At 33.1% G+C, this 19,403-nt stretch overlaps 3 protein-coding genes across 6 annotated transcripts; 1 reads left to right on the forward strand and 2 right to left on the reverse strand.

The window, feature by feature from the left end:
* Positions 1–1,223: 1,223 nt before the first annotated feature.
* Positions 1,224–1,674, reverse strand: LOC137822545 (small polypeptide DEVIL 22). Its single transcript, XM_068627444.2, has one exon. The coding sequence runs from the start codon at positions 1,533–1,535 to the stop codon at positions 1,359–1,361; it is 177 nt and encodes a 58-aa protein (XP_068483545.1). The 5' UTR covers positions 1,536–1,674; the 3' UTR covers positions 1,224–1,358.
* A 2,741-nt stretch (positions 1,675–4,415) lies between these two features.
* On the reverse strand, positions 4,416–6,200 carry LOC137822543 (1-(5-phosphoribosyl)-5-[(5-phosphoribosylamino)methylideneamino] imidazole-4-carboxamide isomerase HISN3, chloroplastic). Of its 2 annotated transcripts, XM_068627443.2 has the most exons (3): positions 6,034–6,200; positions 5,755–5,830; positions 4,416–5,656 (listed from the first exon to the last, which is right to left on the reverse strand). In XM_068627443.2, exon 3 carries the CDS (start codon positions 5,490–5,492, stop codon positions 4,566–4,568), a length of 927 nt encoding a protein of 308 aa, XP_068483544.1. In that variant the 5' UTR covers positions 5,493–5,656; positions 5,755–5,830; positions 6,034–6,200; the 3' UTR covers positions 4,416–4,565. The 2 variants fall into 2 exon arrangements, with proteins under 2 accessions (XP_068483544.1, XP_068483543.1); XM_068627442.2 differs by lacking the exon at positions 6,034–6,200 and having other exon boundaries at positions 5,755–6,018.
* Positions 6,201–7,110: 910 nt separating this feature from the next.
* LOC137822539 (ATPase 10, plasma membrane-type) lies at positions 7,111–16,466 on the forward strand. 3 transcript variants are annotated; one of them, XM_068627436.2, is made up of 22 exons: positions 7,111–7,238; positions 7,987–8,059; positions 8,189–8,308; positions 9,134–9,232; positions 9,358–9,495; positions 9,693–9,827; positions 9,983–10,162; positions 10,691–10,897; positions 11,090–11,209; positions 11,745–11,864; positions 11,953–12,075; positions 12,266–12,370; positions 12,545–12,689; positions 13,160–13,321; positions 13,802–14,040; positions 14,276–14,308; positions 14,442–14,523; positions 14,850–15,010; positions 15,114–15,287; positions 15,379–15,561; positions 15,699–15,865; positions 16,034–16,466. In XM_068627436.2, the coding sequence occupies exons 2-22, from the start codon at positions 7,994–7,996 to the stop codon at positions 16,128–16,130; spliced, it is 2,856 nt and encodes a 951-aa protein (XP_068483537.1). In that variant the 5' UTR covers positions 7,111–7,238; positions 7,987–7,993; the 3' UTR covers positions 16,131–16,466. The 3 variants fall into 3 exon arrangements, with proteins under 3 accessions (XP_068483537.1, XP_068483538.1, XP_090151307.1); XM_068627437.2 differs by lacking the exon at positions 7,111–7,238 and adding an exon at positions 7,256–7,349; XM_090295181.1 differs by lacking the exons at positions 7,111–7,238; positions 7,987–8,059; positions 8,189–8,308; ... (2 more) ...; positions 9,693–9,827; positions 9,983–10,162 and having other exon boundaries at positions 10,789–10,897; positions 12,238–12,370.
* The last annotated feature ends 2,937 nt before the right edge of the window (positions 16,467–19,403 follow it).

Here is a 19,403-nt window from a genome sequence, read left to right on the forward strand (position 1 = left end):
ATTCTGGTAACTTTAAATTTCAGGTGATATGTTCATTGCATTGTGTTTTTTTCTTTGGGTAATCTATTGTTTACTTTCTATTTATTTATTCCTTTTCTTTTCTGCTGTGGGTGAACTATTACTGGATCGAATACGTTGAGTTGAGTCTAATAAATTCACTGTTCAATCCATTAAAAAGTTTTAAGTTGAGAGGGACTTGTGTTTGTACTAAACCTAATTTATATTTAATCGAACTAAATTATATTCGATGAATTACACATATTTTGAAGTTTGATTATTAAAATTTGTAATTTTAAAATATTTTTAAAAAATCTGTTTTTTTTTTAAAAAAAATAGACTATACTATTTAATATTTAAATAATCTAATATTTTAAAAATATACATTTAAACAATAAAATAATGAAATAAAATAAAATATTATTTAATAATTTTAGTTGACCTCAGTTGGATTTTGAATTTAGGATATCATTAAAATATAGAGTTAAATATGTCTTTTTTGCTATAATGTAACACAAAATTGATTTTTATCTTTTGTTCGAACTTTATATCTATAATATAAAAATGATTGAAATATGTTTTTCTTTATGTGAAACGATTATTAATTTTTTTTAAAATTTATTGTTATTTTGATTGCAAACTAATGTTCACTATAATTACATCCATTAGTTTGATGAAGTGCAACCTAATGCAATATATGATGAAGTGCAACCTAATGCAATATACAAAAGAAACTATTCCAAATTATCTGGATGTTAATTAGAAGCATACATGAGTAGTTAAAGTTTGAATTATGAACTAAAAACAATTTCGTGATAGAGTAGTATATGGACGAAAATATATATTGGTTAAGTTTGATTTCATTATAAAAAAAAACTCAACTAAATGTCAATCTCTTGAATTAGATTAATGAACAGCTAAAGTAGGAACAACAGAAACAGAAGAAGCAACTTGATAAAAATTTAGAAATTGTTTGGTAGGAGATATGAGATTACAGATAGAAGATAGAAATTGGGTTGAGTTGCAGAGGTAACATACATAGATAGTATAGTACAAGAAAAAAAAGGAGGTTGTGGTGTAAAAGATTGATCTGTCTGTCCATAAAATGAGAGTTTCCTGTCCCCGTAAAACCCCATTGGTTTGGGTCCCTCGGTCCTTCCAAATGGGTAAAAAGAGACAAACGGGGAAAGGAGATTAAGCCAGCAAATCCAACTAACCAACCACCAACAACTTCAACTTCAACTTCCTTCATTCAAACATCTTCAAGGATTCAAAAGGGGTTCAACACTTCAAACTTAATCAAACAAACTCAAATAGAAAGAGACAAAGAAAGGTGTGATGAATAAAAAATGGTTTCCATTTCACTCATCTCCTTGGATATACCAACAGAGAAGCATGGTGGCACAGCGACGCAGGATGTAGAGACGAGCACGTTGCTCCTTCACCAAAGAAGCGCACTTGTTGCTAAACCCATCTCCCTTCCTCTTACCATTGCCACGGATCTTAGCTCCTTGCTTCAACTCTTCAACCTCACCCATCTATATGCTGATACTGATATTTTTTAGTGCTTTTCACACTCCAAAAAATGCTTGTGGGGTTTGGTGGAGGAGCAGAGGAACTTATATACTGATACGTATGAATGTATATTATATAAATACGTACATACGTACAAAGGCAAGGAGGAGTACAGAGGAAGTGAACGTGTAGGCTCGAAAACTGAGGCCTCAAGGATTTGTGTAGTTGAGAGGTTTAAGATTCAACTTAGGGAGGGGGAATGAATGTGGTTTTCGTGATGGAATAAAATATTGGCCTTACTTGTGTTACCAATGTGGATTAAACTGGTTGGCGTAAAAGATCAAGCAACGTTGATGTTGATGTTAAGGTTGAGAATATTGAGGTTCAGGTTTATTAGAAAAGTGGCAAAGGTGATGGAACATCAAAAGAGGGCACAGTTATAATCCAGAGAAAGCACGGAGTGTTTAGTCATGGGAACACCAACCATTGGCTTTTGGTTGGATTCTACCTTTTTCTCACGATACCATTTGTTTTACTTCCAACTATGGATCTGGTAACAGTCTATCCTATGTTACTCACACCTTGTTAATACAGAACATGTCACCACTCACCACCTTAACCAACTATCAGGATCTGTACCAGTATTCTTCTTATTGCAAACCAAAGATAATATATTCTTTTTCAGTCTAAAACAATATCTTCATGATGAATCCTGTTTAGTTGCTAGGGAGAATATGTTCCTTTGTTAGCAAAATTTCGTTTGATCCGAAACAAAAAGTACTTATTCTTCTTAGGGGATAATATGACCCGGTGAAATCTTAAATCTTTTCATTCCTTTAACTGATTGACAGATATAAAACAGGTTAGAATTTTTTAATAAGTAATTAAGGTTGTTCCATAAATTAAGTTCAAATTTTAAGTTATAAAAGAAATTTATTTATTTTATCATTTATATAAGTGTTTGTTAAGAAATTTGTCTAAATAAGAATAGTTAGTTCTTATACTTGGATTTGTTGTCCTGTAAAATGTGATATTTACATACGTAGAAAGTGAGGGTGGAGGATATGCGAATCGGTAGATGCAAGTATTACCACGGACTCTGAAAATAGTCAAATCATATTTTTCAGTTTCGGTGGAGGTTTGATGGCTGGCTGCCAGCTTTTTATGACATTCAAAAAGTTTGGATTCTAAGCATGATGTTGAGTAGGATCTTTTCTGGATGCCAATTTTTTTACCTTGAATAGATATACTATTCGATTTGGTGCTTAGATCAAGATTATCTTTCTTCTAGTTTAGCATTAATCTGTGATGGGTCAAATGAGTTCTTGATATGCAGAAGATATGGTTCCATTTTTACATGCATACTGGTACCTTGATCAGGGTAAGGAAATTTTTATATACTTGAGGTCCTCGTTTATATTTTCAACTGCATGCAAACTATTTTATTTCACATTATTATCATAATATCAAGGCCTGAGTTTAACTCTATATATTAATCTTGTCACTAGTTTCACATAACCGAGTACAGATACTTTTGTATGTGGTGAAAAGGGAAGTGAAAGCATATACGAGGAGAAAAAGGACTAACATGCCTTTCGTCTATCACAAACAATTCAGAAGGATTGGTAGAGTATTTCTTAATCCTTAATGACATGTATGCATCTCCATTCACTGTACATCCAGAAGTGTGGCACAAGCTGCTCACTAGAGACTGTTTGCAAATTGCAACAACTAATAGAGTAGAATTCAAGCAGTAAGGATGTTCCTTCATTGAGCTTTGAGTTTTTTTTTTCACTGTTTTTAATATGTATTGATAATAGGACTTAAGAGGACCCAGGTCCTCGATATCGTTTCCAAAACACATGCTTATGCATTTTTTATGACACCCCAGAGTACGGACAAACATGGGTGGCAACAAATGAGGAGTGAAGTAAAACAAGATCAAGTCTTTGATCCATTTAGGAGAGGCAAGGGCTTTGAAGAAGAGATGCATGTTCTTGATGTAGCCTGCTGTGTGTCAACCAGAAATACTTTCAAGAGACCAAGCATCAGAGATGTTGTGGAATGACGAAGGAATGCAGGATTATCCAACCAGCAAATGAATTAAGACTAGAGATAAATGTCTGTCATTGACAAATACTGACAATAGACATGTACACTTGTGCAAAAATGTTACAATTCAATATATACAGAATCATTTTTACTTCTGTAAATGATGACTCTCCTTGTCTGATTATGCTAGTACCAAGATTTTAATAATTATATATGTGATCGTCCATATTGCTCAAGAAAATTTCTATCTTAGGAATTAACATAATTTCTTTTGCAGAAAGCATACCTTAATGCGACAAATTGTTTCTGTTAACTCTTTCCAATAATACAACATCCTGAACTGCACAAGCCTTTGTTATCTGACTCCAGTCTATCTTGTTTTACTTTTCAATCTTAATATTGCATCACTAAAAAATACTAGAAGCTTCAGGAATGTCTTTGAATCTTAACCTCCAATTCTCTGACCAAACCTTCTGCAACAAGAGCATTGTCATTACCAACCAAGACTTGAAAATTAGGTATAGGTTCTACCTATAGTTTGAGACAATGAGTCAACACCGTGGCTATAGGAAATTATCTGATCTTCCACTGTCCAACGGAATCTGAACTGTTATACCAATAATCAACCCTGGAAACTTCATTATCCCTATCAATCATAATTTCACCCCATGTAAAATCAATCATAAAAGAAACTAAAATTAACTAATTTTAAAAAATAGAATTATTAACCAATAAAACGGTTGACAAATCCAAATAACACACCGTCAAAGCTAAAAAAAACCAAAAAGTGCAATGAAACTTTTATTGAACTCGCATTAGATAGCTATTGCAGTATTGTTGTACACCCAGTATTATTAAAATATTTATCAGTTCATACTAGATAGTCTGTTATTAATTGTTCAATTTGCCTTCAGTCATAAAAAAATAACCTGATACATGGTTACACATCTAGAGAAACACTAAAAACAGATCCTTTCTCCAATTAGAAGAAAACATATTAATCAAACTATATGGGCCTTTTGCTGGGCATGCCAAGCTACAACCTCTTCATAAGACATGTTTCCTCCAAAAATATCCAAGGCACTACCCACAGTTACATCCACACGCTCCATTCCGGCACTTTTTATCCTCTCTAGATCAGCCATTCCAGTTACCCCACCAGCATAAGTAACAGGAATTGGTGAATGTTTTCCAAGCAAAGCAACAAGCTCTTCATCAATTCCCAACTTTTTCCCTTCAACATCAACACCATGGACCAAAAACTCATCAGCAAAGTTGGCAAGAAATTCCATTACACCAGGATCAACAAAAACATCACTGAACTTCTGCCATCTATCAGTGACAATTGCATATCTACCATCCTTTTTTCTGCAACTGAGATCCAACACAAGCCTCTCCTTTCCAACAATTCGAACAAGATCTTTTAGCCTTCCAATATCCATTTGTCCATCATTGAATACGTAAGATGTCACAATGACATGGCTTGCTCCCTCTTCTATGTAACTCAAACAATTGTCAGAATTTATCCCCCCTCCAACTTGTAGACCGCCGGGATAAGCATGCAATGCTTCCAAGGCAGAAGCTTTGCTCAAAGGGTCTGCACCAAGCATGATAACGTGGCCACCCGTGAGTCCATCACTTCTGTAAAGAGTGGCATACTCAGCAGCTGACTTATCGGACTCAAAATTGGTGACAGGATCCGACCCATCACCTCCTTTCAAGTCTTGCAAGGTTGACCCCACAATTTGCTTCACTTTCCCCCTGTGGATGTCGATGCAGGGACGGAATTGAACCGCGCATTGAATGGAAAGAGGAGATCTTCTTCTGGGGGGTGAGGAGAGAGTGAGAGAAGGAAGGTTTTTGGGAGAAAAGACGGGTGAGGTGATGAAAAGCCCGAAGGAATGAGATGCAGAGAGATTTCTCATCATTCCTCAAGGAAACTGTGACCACCCTTCTTCACACAATAAAAGGAGGAACTCGCATTCTAGCGGAATGAACAATGAAGGAACTAAATGGATGAAATTTTCATCTTCGGGGACCTAATAAGCAGTTCACCAATCTCTCTTTGAGGAATCTGTGTTGGGTATTTACTCTAATTAAAGAAAAGAAAATGAGAATGAGAAGATTCAAATGAGTAAGCCAAAACATTGAAAAAGAATCGTCAAAAGCGAATCATGCGACAGGGATTACCTTCAGCGGTGGCACATCGGAGACAAGCAAAAAACGAAGAGTGCTTTCCTGCTGCAGCCGCCACTGAAATGCGATCCTAGGGTTTCAGGCAAAGCTATCAAATTATTATTTTTAAATGATACCAATCAGCCACAGCTTGTTTCATGCATCTGGGCTGGAACTGATTTCTCTTTTTCAACTCAATAAGAATCAAAATGCATTTTTTAGATTCTGAAGAGTGCATCCGATAATGAATAGAGAGCTGAAAGAAGAAACCAGTGAGGTGTAGAAAGAAATTACCCTCATTATTTGGGGAAAAAATCACATTCAGAAGTACCAAGAAAGGCCCAAAGTGTTTGTGGGAGGACTAATGGCAGCAGGAATCAAGGACACCAATTTCATGTACCCTCTCAAGTTCCTTTCTTCAACAAGTTTAACTTTTTATTACAATGTTCTTCTACCCCCAAACACTAATTATTCATCAATATCATTAAGAGTTATTAATTTTTATAATATTACTTTTAAACTATTGTTTAACTTTAGCTAATACACTAACAATTAGCCCATTAATTTATCTAAACAAATTATTAAGTAATAAAGGTAGTATTTAATTAAAATTGTATTCCTTTAATTTATTATATATTATGTGAAAACTTAAATTTTGAAATTGATGGAAATAATGTTAAAACTTAAAAAGTTTGGAGTTAACGAATACTGAAAAGTGTGTTCATATGATATTTTTTATTCTTTTAGTTCATTATACATTTTATACTAGATGAAATCTTTAATTTTTAGTTATGAAATTTCAGTATTTGTGTGTGTATTATGTTTTGTCAGATATATAAAAAAAGTCAAATTTTAAGATTGAAGGTTAGGTGGTTGAGGTTGAACTAATCCATTCATAAGATGATTAAGGTGAACGAAATCGTGTTGATAGCCATACCATCATATAATATGCTATAATGTTATAATTGGTTTTGTCAAATTTTCAGTGTATCTGTACTCTTTCTTTCTGTATTTCCTTATAATTATAGTAATAGAAATGTAGTAGACGATGATAAATTAGACGATGTCCGAGAATGGTGATATACATATGTTTGCAGTTGTTGCAGATGAGAGAGTATAGAAGAGGTGATGATGTATGCAATGGAAAAGTTGAAATTAGGGAGAAGTAAATGAAAACAAGAGTTGAATGGGGAAGGATAGAAAGTTAGGTTTTGAAAGGTGGCTGAAGACAAGACAAGACAAGACAACCCAACCCAACTGTCACTGTTTGTTTGATCTCTTTGTGGAATCTGTTGGAAAGTGGCATTGCATCGTTGCTTGCTTACTCTTCAGCAACTGCCAACCAACAGTCAGCAGCATGCAACTAACATACTAACATTCTTAGCAATACTTTCATTATTAATGTAATGTAATCAAATGGAATGTGTCTCTCTCTATTTTACTTCCACTCTGCTTCTTCTCACTACCTAGCTCAGTTCCCTCTTTCACTTTTCTTCCAAGTAAGTATTTCATCACAAAACATTCATTAATACCTCATCATGTCTCATCCTACTACTACTGTTCCGACCAGAGTGTACAGTGTATAATTCATAATTACTCTGTCAACTTAGGTAGTGATGCAATGAGTGACTCATACTTTTGTGTTTTATTTTCTCTTTGGGCTGCCTCATCTGTTACGGCCCATATCTTGTTCTGTATCTCTATAAATAAAACTGCTTGCATGCAGGTACGAGTATATGAATAATAATAGTTTTTAAACTTTCGCCACCAATTTAGTTCATGTTCTTCTTCCTCTTTTCTCTTGTATCTTTGATCATGGATTTATTATGCTATCAGAGCAATTTAGAGTCTATTATATCGAGAGTTTGTTGAGTTTATCAGGCCATCACCCGCTCCGCTGTTGGGCAGTTATCAGATCACTTAGTCTCACGCACGAGTTGGCAGTTTCGGCATGGGGCAAGTGTGTTAGAGATCTCACATCGACTAGAGATAATAATATTTCATAGTATATAACTGAGTAGAAAGCTGACCTTATAAGCTGAGACTATTCTAATAAGAGCTCTTACAAACCGGATTTTGTAAGGTTGAGTTAGGCTTAAACAACCATTGTCATTACTACACTAAAATTTATTCAAGTTTACTTTTTTGCATGGTTTGATGCTGCATATTTTTCTCAAGAGATACAATTCTGATTTGGACCAATTGTTACAATTACAACTGGTTAACTGCTGCATGTATAATCTGCAGCAACAACATGGCTGAGGAACTGGATAAACCGTTGCTTGATCCTGAGAATTTCAACCGAGATGGCATTGATTTGGTAAGATTAATAAAAAGAAATTACATTTTTGTGATTTAAATTAAAAATATCTTATCAAATGAAATAAACTTTTATTATTTTAATTTCAACTTCAGTGTTTACTGTAAATTGCATTGTTGTTTTGATCAGGAGCGTATACCATTAGAAGAAGTATTTGAACAGTTGAGAACATCACATAGAGGACTTTCATCTGACGATGCAGAAGCTCGAATAGAGATATTTGGCCCAAACAAACTTGAAGAGAAGAAAGTAAGAACATACTTATAAATATCTTATTTTCATAAATTCATCATATAGAGTATGTGAATCAGGACAGATTTGGCCATTCAATTACTTTGTTAAAGCATTGTGTTTATCATACCAAGATATATATGTTAAAGTAGTTTGTTCACCGAGATTTTGAACCTTATAAATTGTGAGTTCCTTATAGCTTACTTTGCCAAGTTTCTTGGTGAAATTTATCAAAATGAGCTCTGTTTAGTTTATTTTATCGATTTTCTTACAAATTTGTAACAAAAGCTCTTATATGGCAAACTTATTGAATTAGCACTAAAGTAAGTGTTCACCTAACACTTCCTATATCAATCAGTTGAAAGTAGAAGAGTTAGGCAAGTTGGAGTAGGGATGCTTATGGCTATACATGGACAATAGTGATTTAGTTTAGTACTTCTTCTCGACAAAGAACAAAAATATTTTGTTGTTGATAATGATAGTAATGTCTTTAGCTCATTATGGGAACTTTTTCTTACCTCAAATGTTTTAAATGTTGAGTATTATAAAGAAGATGACTTTTATGTCTTGACACTAATAATCCACTCACATTTACATAGATATTGTCTCCCTTTGAATCTCAAATAACATATTATTTACATAATTAGATATTTGGATTTTGTTTAAGTTCTCCATTTAAATTTGTTTAAAAGTGTTTTCATCTGTTCTACACTGCATTGTGGTAATTTATTTTGAAAGGCAAAGAGGCATTTCATTTTGTTGCCAGGCCCTATATGCAGTTAGCATGTTTGCATCCACTTAAAGAATTTCTATCCCTAACTTTGTCCTCAAATTCTGCTGCAGGATAATAAAATATTGAAATTTCTTGGTTTTATGTGGAATCCTTTATCATGGGTTATGGAAGCAGCAGCATTGATGGCGATTGTCCTTGCTAATGGTGGAGTGAGTAGAGAATGCAATAATATTGTTCTTCAATATATTATATGTTCTTTTGTCTTTTCCTTCAGCATTCTGTTTTTGGTTTGTATTTCCACTTCTTGGTTCCTTACTTTGAGATACATTTTCAGGGGGAAGGTCCTGATTGGCAAGACTTTATAGGGATTATATGCCTACTGGTAATAAACTCAACTATTAGTTTTATAGAAGAAAATAATGCAGGTAATGCTGCAGCAGCATTAATGGCTCGTTTAGCTCCAAAAACAAGGGTATGTTTCTTTGTGGATGATATTCACCTTGGAACTCATCACCTATGGCATGCAGACTGAACATATCTCCTTAAAAAATTGAAATTACTCTAGTAGTATGTTACTATATTGCTTAATGCTTGTAAATTGTAATGCTACAATACCTTGTTTTCAAGATTCCTTACATACACAAATTAGTCCCTAATATCTTTGTTCAGGTTCTCAGAGATGGGCAGTGGCAAGAGCAAGATGCAGCTATTTTAGTACCTGGAGATATAATAAGCATAAAATTGGGAGATATAGTTCCAGCTGATGCTCGGTTGCTAGAAGGGGATCCTCTAAAAATTGATCAGGTAACCCTTTGTTATGAAATAAATAAACATTCTACATCTAATGTATAATTTTTTTTTCTATTTAGTAATTTCGTAATATACCTTCTCATAACATAAACTGGTATAATTGATGAAGAAACAGAGTTCATGTGATGTCTTGGTTTTGTTTTATGCAGTCAGCCCTTACTGGAGAATCTCTACCTGTCACAAAAAGAACTGGTGACGAGGTCTTTTCTGGTTCAACATGTAAACATGGAGAGATTGAGGCTGTAGTGATAGCAACAGGAGTTCACTCCTTTTTTGGAAAGGCAGCATACCTAGTTGACAGTACTGAAGTTGTTGGACATTTTCAGAAGGTAACTTTGGAAAACTTTCAACTCTATTGGCATGGTTATATTAATAACAAATATAGCCAAGCCAAGCTGTTTACAAAGAGCTAGAAGTTTGAATGCGTATCATAGCCGCTTTCACCGTAGCCGCTTTTATCATACATAAGGAAGGTGTAAGAGGACAACTTTTACTATAGTCGCCCTTTTTGTTTGAATATGTATAGCTTATAATGACGACTTTTATTATAACCACCCTCTTTGTGTCGCCTTCTTCTTTATTGGACATAAGACTACATGTACATTAAAGACGGCTAGAAAATTGCTGTTTTACAGTGAAAATAGTCCGTTTTTAAGTCTTTCTACACCAGTGCATGCTTTTAAGGATTGTGGTGATGCTTAACTTGTGATAACACTAGCAAAAAGGAGTGAAGAAGTATACATTGAGATTAAAGCATTTGTTTTATATGGAAATTCATTTCAATGCAAAATATAGTTTGCAAGTGTTTGATCAATCAGTCAAATTTCAGACCATATCTGTTTTCTTACCTTTTTCAGGTCCTCACCTCAATTGGTAACTTCTGCATTTGCTCTATAGCTATAGGGATTATTTTTGAAATAATTATAATGTTCCCAGTGGAGCATAGATCATACAGGGATGGGATCAACAATCTTCTCGTTCTCCTAATTGGAGGAATACCCATCGCTATGCCAACAGTCTTATCTGTAACACTTGCAATTGGCTCTCACCGTCTTTCTCAGCAGGTCCAACTCTTTAGCTCTTAACTAGAATCAAATTAAGATTGGAAGAAACTAAGATTTTGTCTGCATTAACAATAATCCTAGTTTAAAGTTTGACAAACCCTAAATCCTAAACTCTAAATTCAGTTCAAAACGATACAACAAATCTTTATGCTGCTGACTATGCTCTTTCTGTATTTTTACTTTATTTGTAAGGGAGCTATCACAAAAAGAATGACAGCAATTGAAGAAATGGCAGGCATGGATGTGCTCTGCAGTGACAAAACTGGAACTCTAACACTGAATCGTCTGACTGTTGATAAAAACCTTATTGAGGTAGGTACTTAAAAATGACATAAAAGTATATTATCTATATTGTTAATTCAAAATAATATTTTCACATGCTTTATCAGAATTCAATTTCTAAATAATTGCCTAAGAATATAGAATCCAATGTGTTCGTAACGAGTACAACTACAATGCAGTTTGATCAAGTCACTAAAAAAACTATATGATTAGCAACTTTTTCACATAAGAGTTTGAAACTTCATGCATGTTTGGATAGCTTATACTGAGTTTTGAAGCATTTCATTCTTCACTAATCATGATGTAACGTGTCCTAATTCTTAGTTACCATTTGGCACTACTTCAATTGAACATATTATTTGGTCCTTCCACACCCTCAATTCGCTATTCAAAAAACATGATCTTTTTTCACAAAGATTAAAAATATTGAGATGCAAAGAATTCCTAAGAGTTGAAAACTTTTACTACCAACTATTTTCTTGAACAAACTTTCTTATTCTGAATTGTTCAGAGGACTGCTAGGAGGTATTGTCCTTCTTAGAGTTTCTTTTTGAATGTTGAACAGGTTTTTAATAGAAATATGGACAAAGATACGGTTGTTCTACTAGCAGCCAGAGCAGCTAGACTGGAAAACCAGGATGCCATTGATACTGCCGTAGTTAATATGCTAGCTGATCCAAAGGAGGTAAAGAGACCCAATGTTACTTTAATACAGAAACTCTCCAAATGTTCATTATGATAAAAGAAAACGAATTCCTTCTTTTTCTCTACAGGCACGTGCAAACATCACTGAAGTTCATTTTCTACCATTCAATCCTGTAGATAAACGTACAGCTATAACGTATATTGATTCTGATGGCAATTTTTATAGGGCCAGTAAAGGAGCTCCGGAACAGGTATCAAAATTTTTTAAAGGTGGTGAATAGCCTTTTCTTATTGCCTAATGTCTCCTAGTTTTACTTCAAATCTAATGCAAAGTTTTTCTCAATGGACCCTCATCCAAAGGGTGGAGAGAATTTTTTTTTGCAATCATGGGAATGCCTTTAACAAAACTTCAGTGTTTTCTGGCTGTTTACTGCATACCAGATTCTAGAGTTGTGTCAAGAGAAAGACCAAATTGCCAAAAGAGTGCACAATATAATAGACAAATTTGCTGAGAGGGGATTGCGATCTCTTGCAGTTGCTTATCAGGTTATCAACATGATACCCTTCTTTGTTCCTTTCCTGATAAAAGGATAATTAAAAGAAGAAAAAAGATGTCAATGCTGCTTACTAATAGAAATTTTCAAAACATGTTAATTATTACTTGAACAATTTTAGAATGTCAATTATTATTTTGTCTTAGATAAGTCATAACTCTTTCAGGAAGTTCCTGAAAAATCCAAGGATAGCCCTGGAGGTCCTTGGACTTTTTGTGGATTGTTGCCTTTATTTGATCCACCAAGACATGATAGTGCTGAGACCATCCGAAGAGCACTTAACCTTGGAGTCTGTGTTAAGATGATTACAGGTAAGCATGAAATTTCAAAGGAAGCATATAATCAAATATAACAAAAGACCATAATGTGGTGGTAGTTGTTGCAATGATAAGGGGTACTGCTTGATATAAGATATTTTGTCTAATTCTAATCAAATTGCTCAATATTCACATTAATACAAAAGTTCACAATGATATTCAAGGTTTATAGAATCAAAGGATCAATGTGTAGCTACAATTATATAAAGGAAGTATAGTAAAGGAAATATCAATGGGAGAATATTGTTGGGATCAAACTTCACCAAACCTGCTCCAGTAAATCATCAATCCTTTTAACTCACTATATTTTCTCTATATTGGAACTTGCCTGCAACTCGCCCAAAAAAAGAAAATTTATATATCTTCCAATAAAAGTGGTTGAATAAGTCATTAATTTTTTGTGTATATGCATATTTGAAATGTTTAAGGTCAAATGATCCAGTTTACACGTCAATGCATTGTAGGTGATCAATTAGCAATTGCAAAGGAGACAGGCCGAAGACTTGGCATGGGAACAAACATGTACCCTTCTTCGTCTTTGTTAGGGCGTGAAAAAGAAGAGCATGAAGCTCTCCCTGTAGATGAGCTCGTTGAAATGGCAGATGGCTTTGCTGGTGTTTATCCTGGTATATGGATTTCATATTTAAGAAAATTAGTTGCTTATAATATATACATATCACTACTGCTTCCTTTCATTCTGTATAATAAATAACTATAAATAGAAATGATATGCTTTTCAGACATCTCACAACACAAGAGAATGATGAAATATTGTTTTAATAGATCAACATCATGAGTCTTCTGGGTACAAAATCTTGCATAATTGATCACTTTTCTTAAACCTTTCAGCCTCCTATAATTTACTAGTCAGACATGAGTTGTTCCAATTAGCCTATGGCTTGCACTATTTCAAATTTACCATAAAAATAGAGTGATTTAAGCCTGAAAATTTCTAGTCTGAAGTGCTTAACACCAGTTTTTGTTCTTATTCAAATCTTTTGGATGGATATCTCCTATATGTCGTTACCTATCATTTTCGTAAATGTTGCTATTTCACCAAGTATGTTTAACAATTGTTTTATCAATGTTGCAATGCATACTTTCAGAACACAAGTATGAAATAGTGAAAATTTTACAAGAAAAGCAACATGTTGTTGGGATGACTGGGGATGGAGTAAATGATGCCCCAGCATTGAAGAAAGCAGATATCGGAATAGCTGTGTCAGACGCTACAGATGCTGCAAGAAGTGCTGCTGATTTGGTCTTAACCGAGCCTGGCTTAAGTGTCATTATTAGTGCTGTGTTAACTAGCAGAGCTATATTCCAAAGAATGAAAAATTATACAGTTGAGTGTGTAGTATTCCTCTTCTCTGCATTATCATAGAAAACTTCTCCTTTCATTTTTTATACATTATGTAGCCTCAACAAGAAAGCAAGACTCCTAAAAGCTAGAAGAAAATAGTCAAAGTGTTTCACTGAAATCTAGATTGGTCAAACCACCAGTCATTATAAATGTCTCAATCAGCAATAACTCAGTGTTTTTCATGATAATATTTATTTGATTGCTTTCTTTAATGCAGATATATGCAGTCTCCATCACCATAAGGATAGTGGTAAGAAAAGTTCCTACTCCCAATTTCAAAGTCATTTTTATAGATTATGTTTTTCTCTATTCATGAACTTCTACCTAAACATGAAAGTCCCTTTGGACGTGCATCCAACTTATCAAACCAAACCCTTTTGCAGCTTGGTTTTACTCTCCTGGCATTAATTTGGGAGTATGATTTTCCACCCTTCATGGTCTTGATCATTGCAATACTAAATGATGGTAACACTTCTAATCATTTTTCCATCCCCGGTTTTAGAGCATCCCACAAAAAAAAATTCACATTCAAGAGTGTAAATGTTCCAAAGATATACAATTCTAGCTTCACTATAGAATCTTAGGGTATAAAATCTCAGAAAACAAATAATCTTCAATTAAGTAAATAACAGAAGTTTTTTTAACAGAAAAAGTTTTACTTTGAGACTGACATAACTTAACAAAGGGATAACACAAGTTTTTACAAGGTAGGATTGAACAAATAATCACAGACATTAGACATGGTAGTGATATGTAAGATTTGTAATCTTAATATTTTAGTTTTGAATTAGGTACCATCATGACTATATCTAAAGACAGAGTGAAGCCATCCCCCACACCTGACAGTTGGAAGCTACCAGAGATATTTGCAACAGGAGTAGTGATTGGAACTTATCTTGCTTTGGTTACAGTCCTATTCTATTGGGCAATAGTTGAGACCACTTTCTTTGAGGTACAAAAGTCTCTGCCTCTCTTTCAGCTCGTGTATTTAGACCTCAAATGAAAATGGCATTTGACTCAAAAAACATATTTAAGCTAAAAAAGTGTTGTTGCAGACCTACTTCCATGTAACCTCCTTGGCTAGTGACAGCGAGAAAGTTTCATCAGCTGTATATCTGCAAGTTAGCATCATTAGCCAGGCTCTAATCTTTGTTACTCGTAGCTTTGGATGGTCATTTCTAGAGAGACCCGGTGTGCTGCTGATGTGCGCCTTTGTAATAGCTCAACTGGTAATATTGCATGCCTGCAAGTGTAAGGAAGTTTAATTTTTTGAACACATAAATAGTGGTTGTTGAAGAATGTGATGTATGCATTGATTAGGTGGCGACCTTAATTGGTGTGTATGCAAATATGAGTTTTGCTAAGATTAGCGGAATTGGATGGGAATGGGCTGGTATTATATGGTTATACAGTGTAATCTTCTATATACCCTTGGACATCATTAAGTTCACAGTTCGTTATGCCTTGAGTGGAGATGCCTGGAAACTCATATTTGAAAGAAAGGTAACTCACAAACTCACAAAAACTGAGTTAATGATATATTCACAACTGTGATTTTGTGAAAACATCATTTTTCCAAAAAAACTGTGATTGCATATTAATGTGCAGCTTAGCTTACATTTGTTGTTTGTGTTGAACAGACTGCTTTTACATCTAAGAAAGACTATGGAAAAGAAGATAGAGCTGCAAAGTGGGTTCTTTCTCAGAGGACTCTACAAGGACTGCATCTCATGGCAGGTCTGGAGGTCAATGGAAGGCGCTCTTCTATCTTAGCTGAACAGGCCAGCCGACGTGCTGAAATAGCCAGGTACTTTTCTCACACCATTCTACGTAGCAACACTCACACAGACATTGATACAACACGGATACGAATACGACACGAACACACCATTTAAGACACATCCCCGATCCTCCACCACCACCACTTGTGTTATACAAAGCTATTTTAACTCTGAAAATGCATCAAACTTTGCAGGCTGGGGGAGTTGCACACTCTGAGAGGACATGTTGAGTCAGTTGTGAGACTCAAAAACTTACATCCGAATGCCATCCAAGCAGCTCATACAGTCTGATGCATGCATGCATGAACACCTTCTACCTTTATTGCTTATTTCTGTTTCTCCAAAAGTTTTTCATCTTCCACTTCCTCCAATTTTGTAGCCGTCTCATGTCATAAGGAGCATTTAGTGTATCTTTCCCACAATGGATCTTATGCATAAACTAAACCTAATTTTTTACTTCCTTAGTTCTTCTTCATGTTCTTCAGGTTCAGGTTGTTCTTCTACTCTGTGTTTTATCTTGAAATTGTGGGAACTATTTCTTAGAATGATGTTAGGGAATATTCCGTTTCACCATTTATGTATGCCATTGTGACCAAATTATTCAAAATAAATCAATTTATAGTATCATGGCCGAATCTGATATACCATATGATATCTAGAAATTTTAAATAATTAGTATTTATTATTAATTTAAGTTAATATTAAGACTTAATAAAAAGAAGGAGAACGTAATTTTCAATATATATTAGATAATACAAACAGAATTTTTTTTTTTAAAATATAACCAACCTCGTGAGTCAATTAATAATTGCGCAATAATTATATTTATTTATTCTCTTTTGTTTTATTATCACCCGTGGCTGTTTTCTTAAATACCAATTTTTTTTTTACCGAATATGTGACTGCCGTTAAGTTTAACGAAGTTGGGACAAACTTTGTTTTGTATTATTGCATTCTCGTATGTCGTCTTCTACTAACCCGTGACACCCACTCACTGTAGCTCTCACGCTACCAAAAAAATTCATATAACTTTTCTTTAAATAATTAAAAATAGTGATTTAAAATAAATTATAATCCATTTTGTAAAAAAGAAAATTAAAGATAGTGGTTACAGGACTTCTTAGCGTTATTCGGGAGACATGGAGCATATTATATTTTAATACTTGTCTATTTAACACTAGATGTTCTTTAACCAAAAGATTAATTAAAAAAATATATCATGTCTTAATTTTATATCGCATTTCCTTTGTTTATGGTCTAAGATTACAATATGGATTAAACAATATGACAAAATTATGATTTGGAGTGATTATTCGGTTAGGCCACTCTAAATGAATATGCTCACATCACAGGAGCATATAGTCACTAATATTAAAAATATCATTTTAATATAGATTTATGAGTGGTTTAAAATGTAAAAGGAGTTATATTAATCATTTTTCTCCATAAATATTGATTGTTATATTAGAACTGTTGTTAATCTCAATAACATTAATAGGTTGTGGTATTTAATGGATAATGTAATTTTTTTTTTCTGTGAATGTTATTTGAAGTTATTAGATGAGATGAGGAGTTTTAAGTGTTGTTACATGTTGTTATGTTAAACTATTTTTTTATTTTTGTCTTAAATGAAGATGTAGTGTCATGGACTCTGTCTAGTTAAGGGATGTCTGGATTGTTTACGTACTAATAGATTGTCTATTAATATCATATTTTAAGGGATTTGATTCCGTATCAGCATAAATGAGGGGATTTCAAATAATTAGTCATTAAACAGATAACAACATTTATTATTGAATAAAATCAATATTGTAAATCACCGTATCTGAGGTATTGTTCACTTTGGAGATTGGTCTTCCGTCACAGTTTTGTTCTTAAAAGACGCTTTGGTAGGTTAGAAGAGGAAGAAGTATATAAATTGTGATTGAACTCGACTCCTAAACGATATATGACTATATTAACATACTAGAATAAAAAATGTTGCAAAATTATTGAGTTCTGTAAATTGTTTAAAAACAATTTGTTGGTAGACAATGAATTGAAACATAAAAATACTATGTAAAAATTGCAAAATGAATTCTAGTTTTTTTTTTATCAACAAAGAATAAATAAAATAAAATGGGAACTTCAGGGGTGCCCTAACCCTTATACAAATAATTCCAACACAAGTTTTTTATCCCCCAACCAGTTGGGGATGCCACTGACATTATAACACATTAGTCACATTAACATACCATAACAAGATACAAAAGTACATTAATATACAATTACATCAACCTTCCAAAGGAACACATTCTCAAGACAAGACACAAAATTCTAACAACTAAACTCAGTCTTTGCCAACAAACGTCAACAAACAAAAATAAACCAAACACCCAAGCGCCTAACCCATCAAACTAACCCTGCGATGAGGATATAGAAGCCAAAAAACCTGAACAAAACACAACGTTTTTCAAATTTGGACAAATCGTTAAACAAGAATCACCAAACATCAATCACTCAAATATCTCATATAACATAAATGTTCCAAACACCAATAAGACAGCAAAAGAAAAAAAAAACCCTAATATTTTCTAACTTTACTTCTACACATATCATATAATTCAGGACATAATTAGCATAATTGGAACATCTTATCAGTAGGAAATTTAAGGAAAATCAGTGAAACAAGTTTTTTCATAAATAAAAACTAGTCATATGTACACTAATTTATTCAAGTTTTCTTATTGTAATTTCTCTATTTTTTTTTTATCTTTCTATTAGTTAATTTTAACTTGTGTAGCAATTACTTTTTTCTTTTCTTGTTTTTCTCTCCATAAGATTTTATGAAAAAGTTTGTACCTAATAGTTTGATGGAGAATGTTATAATTTTTAGGAAACTCAAATACATTAAAATACTTTTATTTCAGTTGCTTAATTTTTTAAATATTTTACTTAAATAAATAATTTAAATATTAATTGTAATTTTATTATTTTAATATAGTATTTCAATTATCACTAAATATAAAAATTAAAATTTCAACCTTGCAAATATTAATGAAAAAAAATACTACATGCAACAATTAAAAATCTAATTGAGATAAAAAAAATCGTGATATTTTAAAAGACCTTGACAAAAATTAACTGATAAATAATCATACAATAACTCTTAAATAACTTTAACAATTAAATAATTTTAATAATATTAATTAAAAAATACTTTATATCAACGTCCATCAAAATACTCTTATATTAACAGAAGATAGCATAAATATACTTCGTATAATAATTTAGTAATAAAACTTTTGTGTATAATAAATTTATTGATATTCATAATTACAATACTTTAAACCGTAACATTATTGATATATTTTATTAAATTATTGGTCCGTGTGTAGTAAAAGTCAGAGAAGGAGAAAACCAAGACACTTTAATCTTTATTAATTACTTTATTTTGCTAAATTTTATTTTTTATAAATTTTACTTTTTGGAACGGCATCATGATATATGATGTTCTATAGTAATAATTAAAATATGTTACATCATGAAAAAGAATTATGTTACATCATAATTAAACAATAATAT

This window comes from Phaseolus vulgaris, chromosome 9 (genome assembly GCF_051622355.1).
Source record: "Phaseolus vulgaris cultivar YP4 chromosome 9, ASM5162235v1, whole genome shotgun sequence".
Lineage (NCBI taxonomy): Eukaryota > Viridiplantae > Streptophyta > Magnoliopsida > Fabales > Fabaceae > Phaseolus > Phaseolus vulgaris.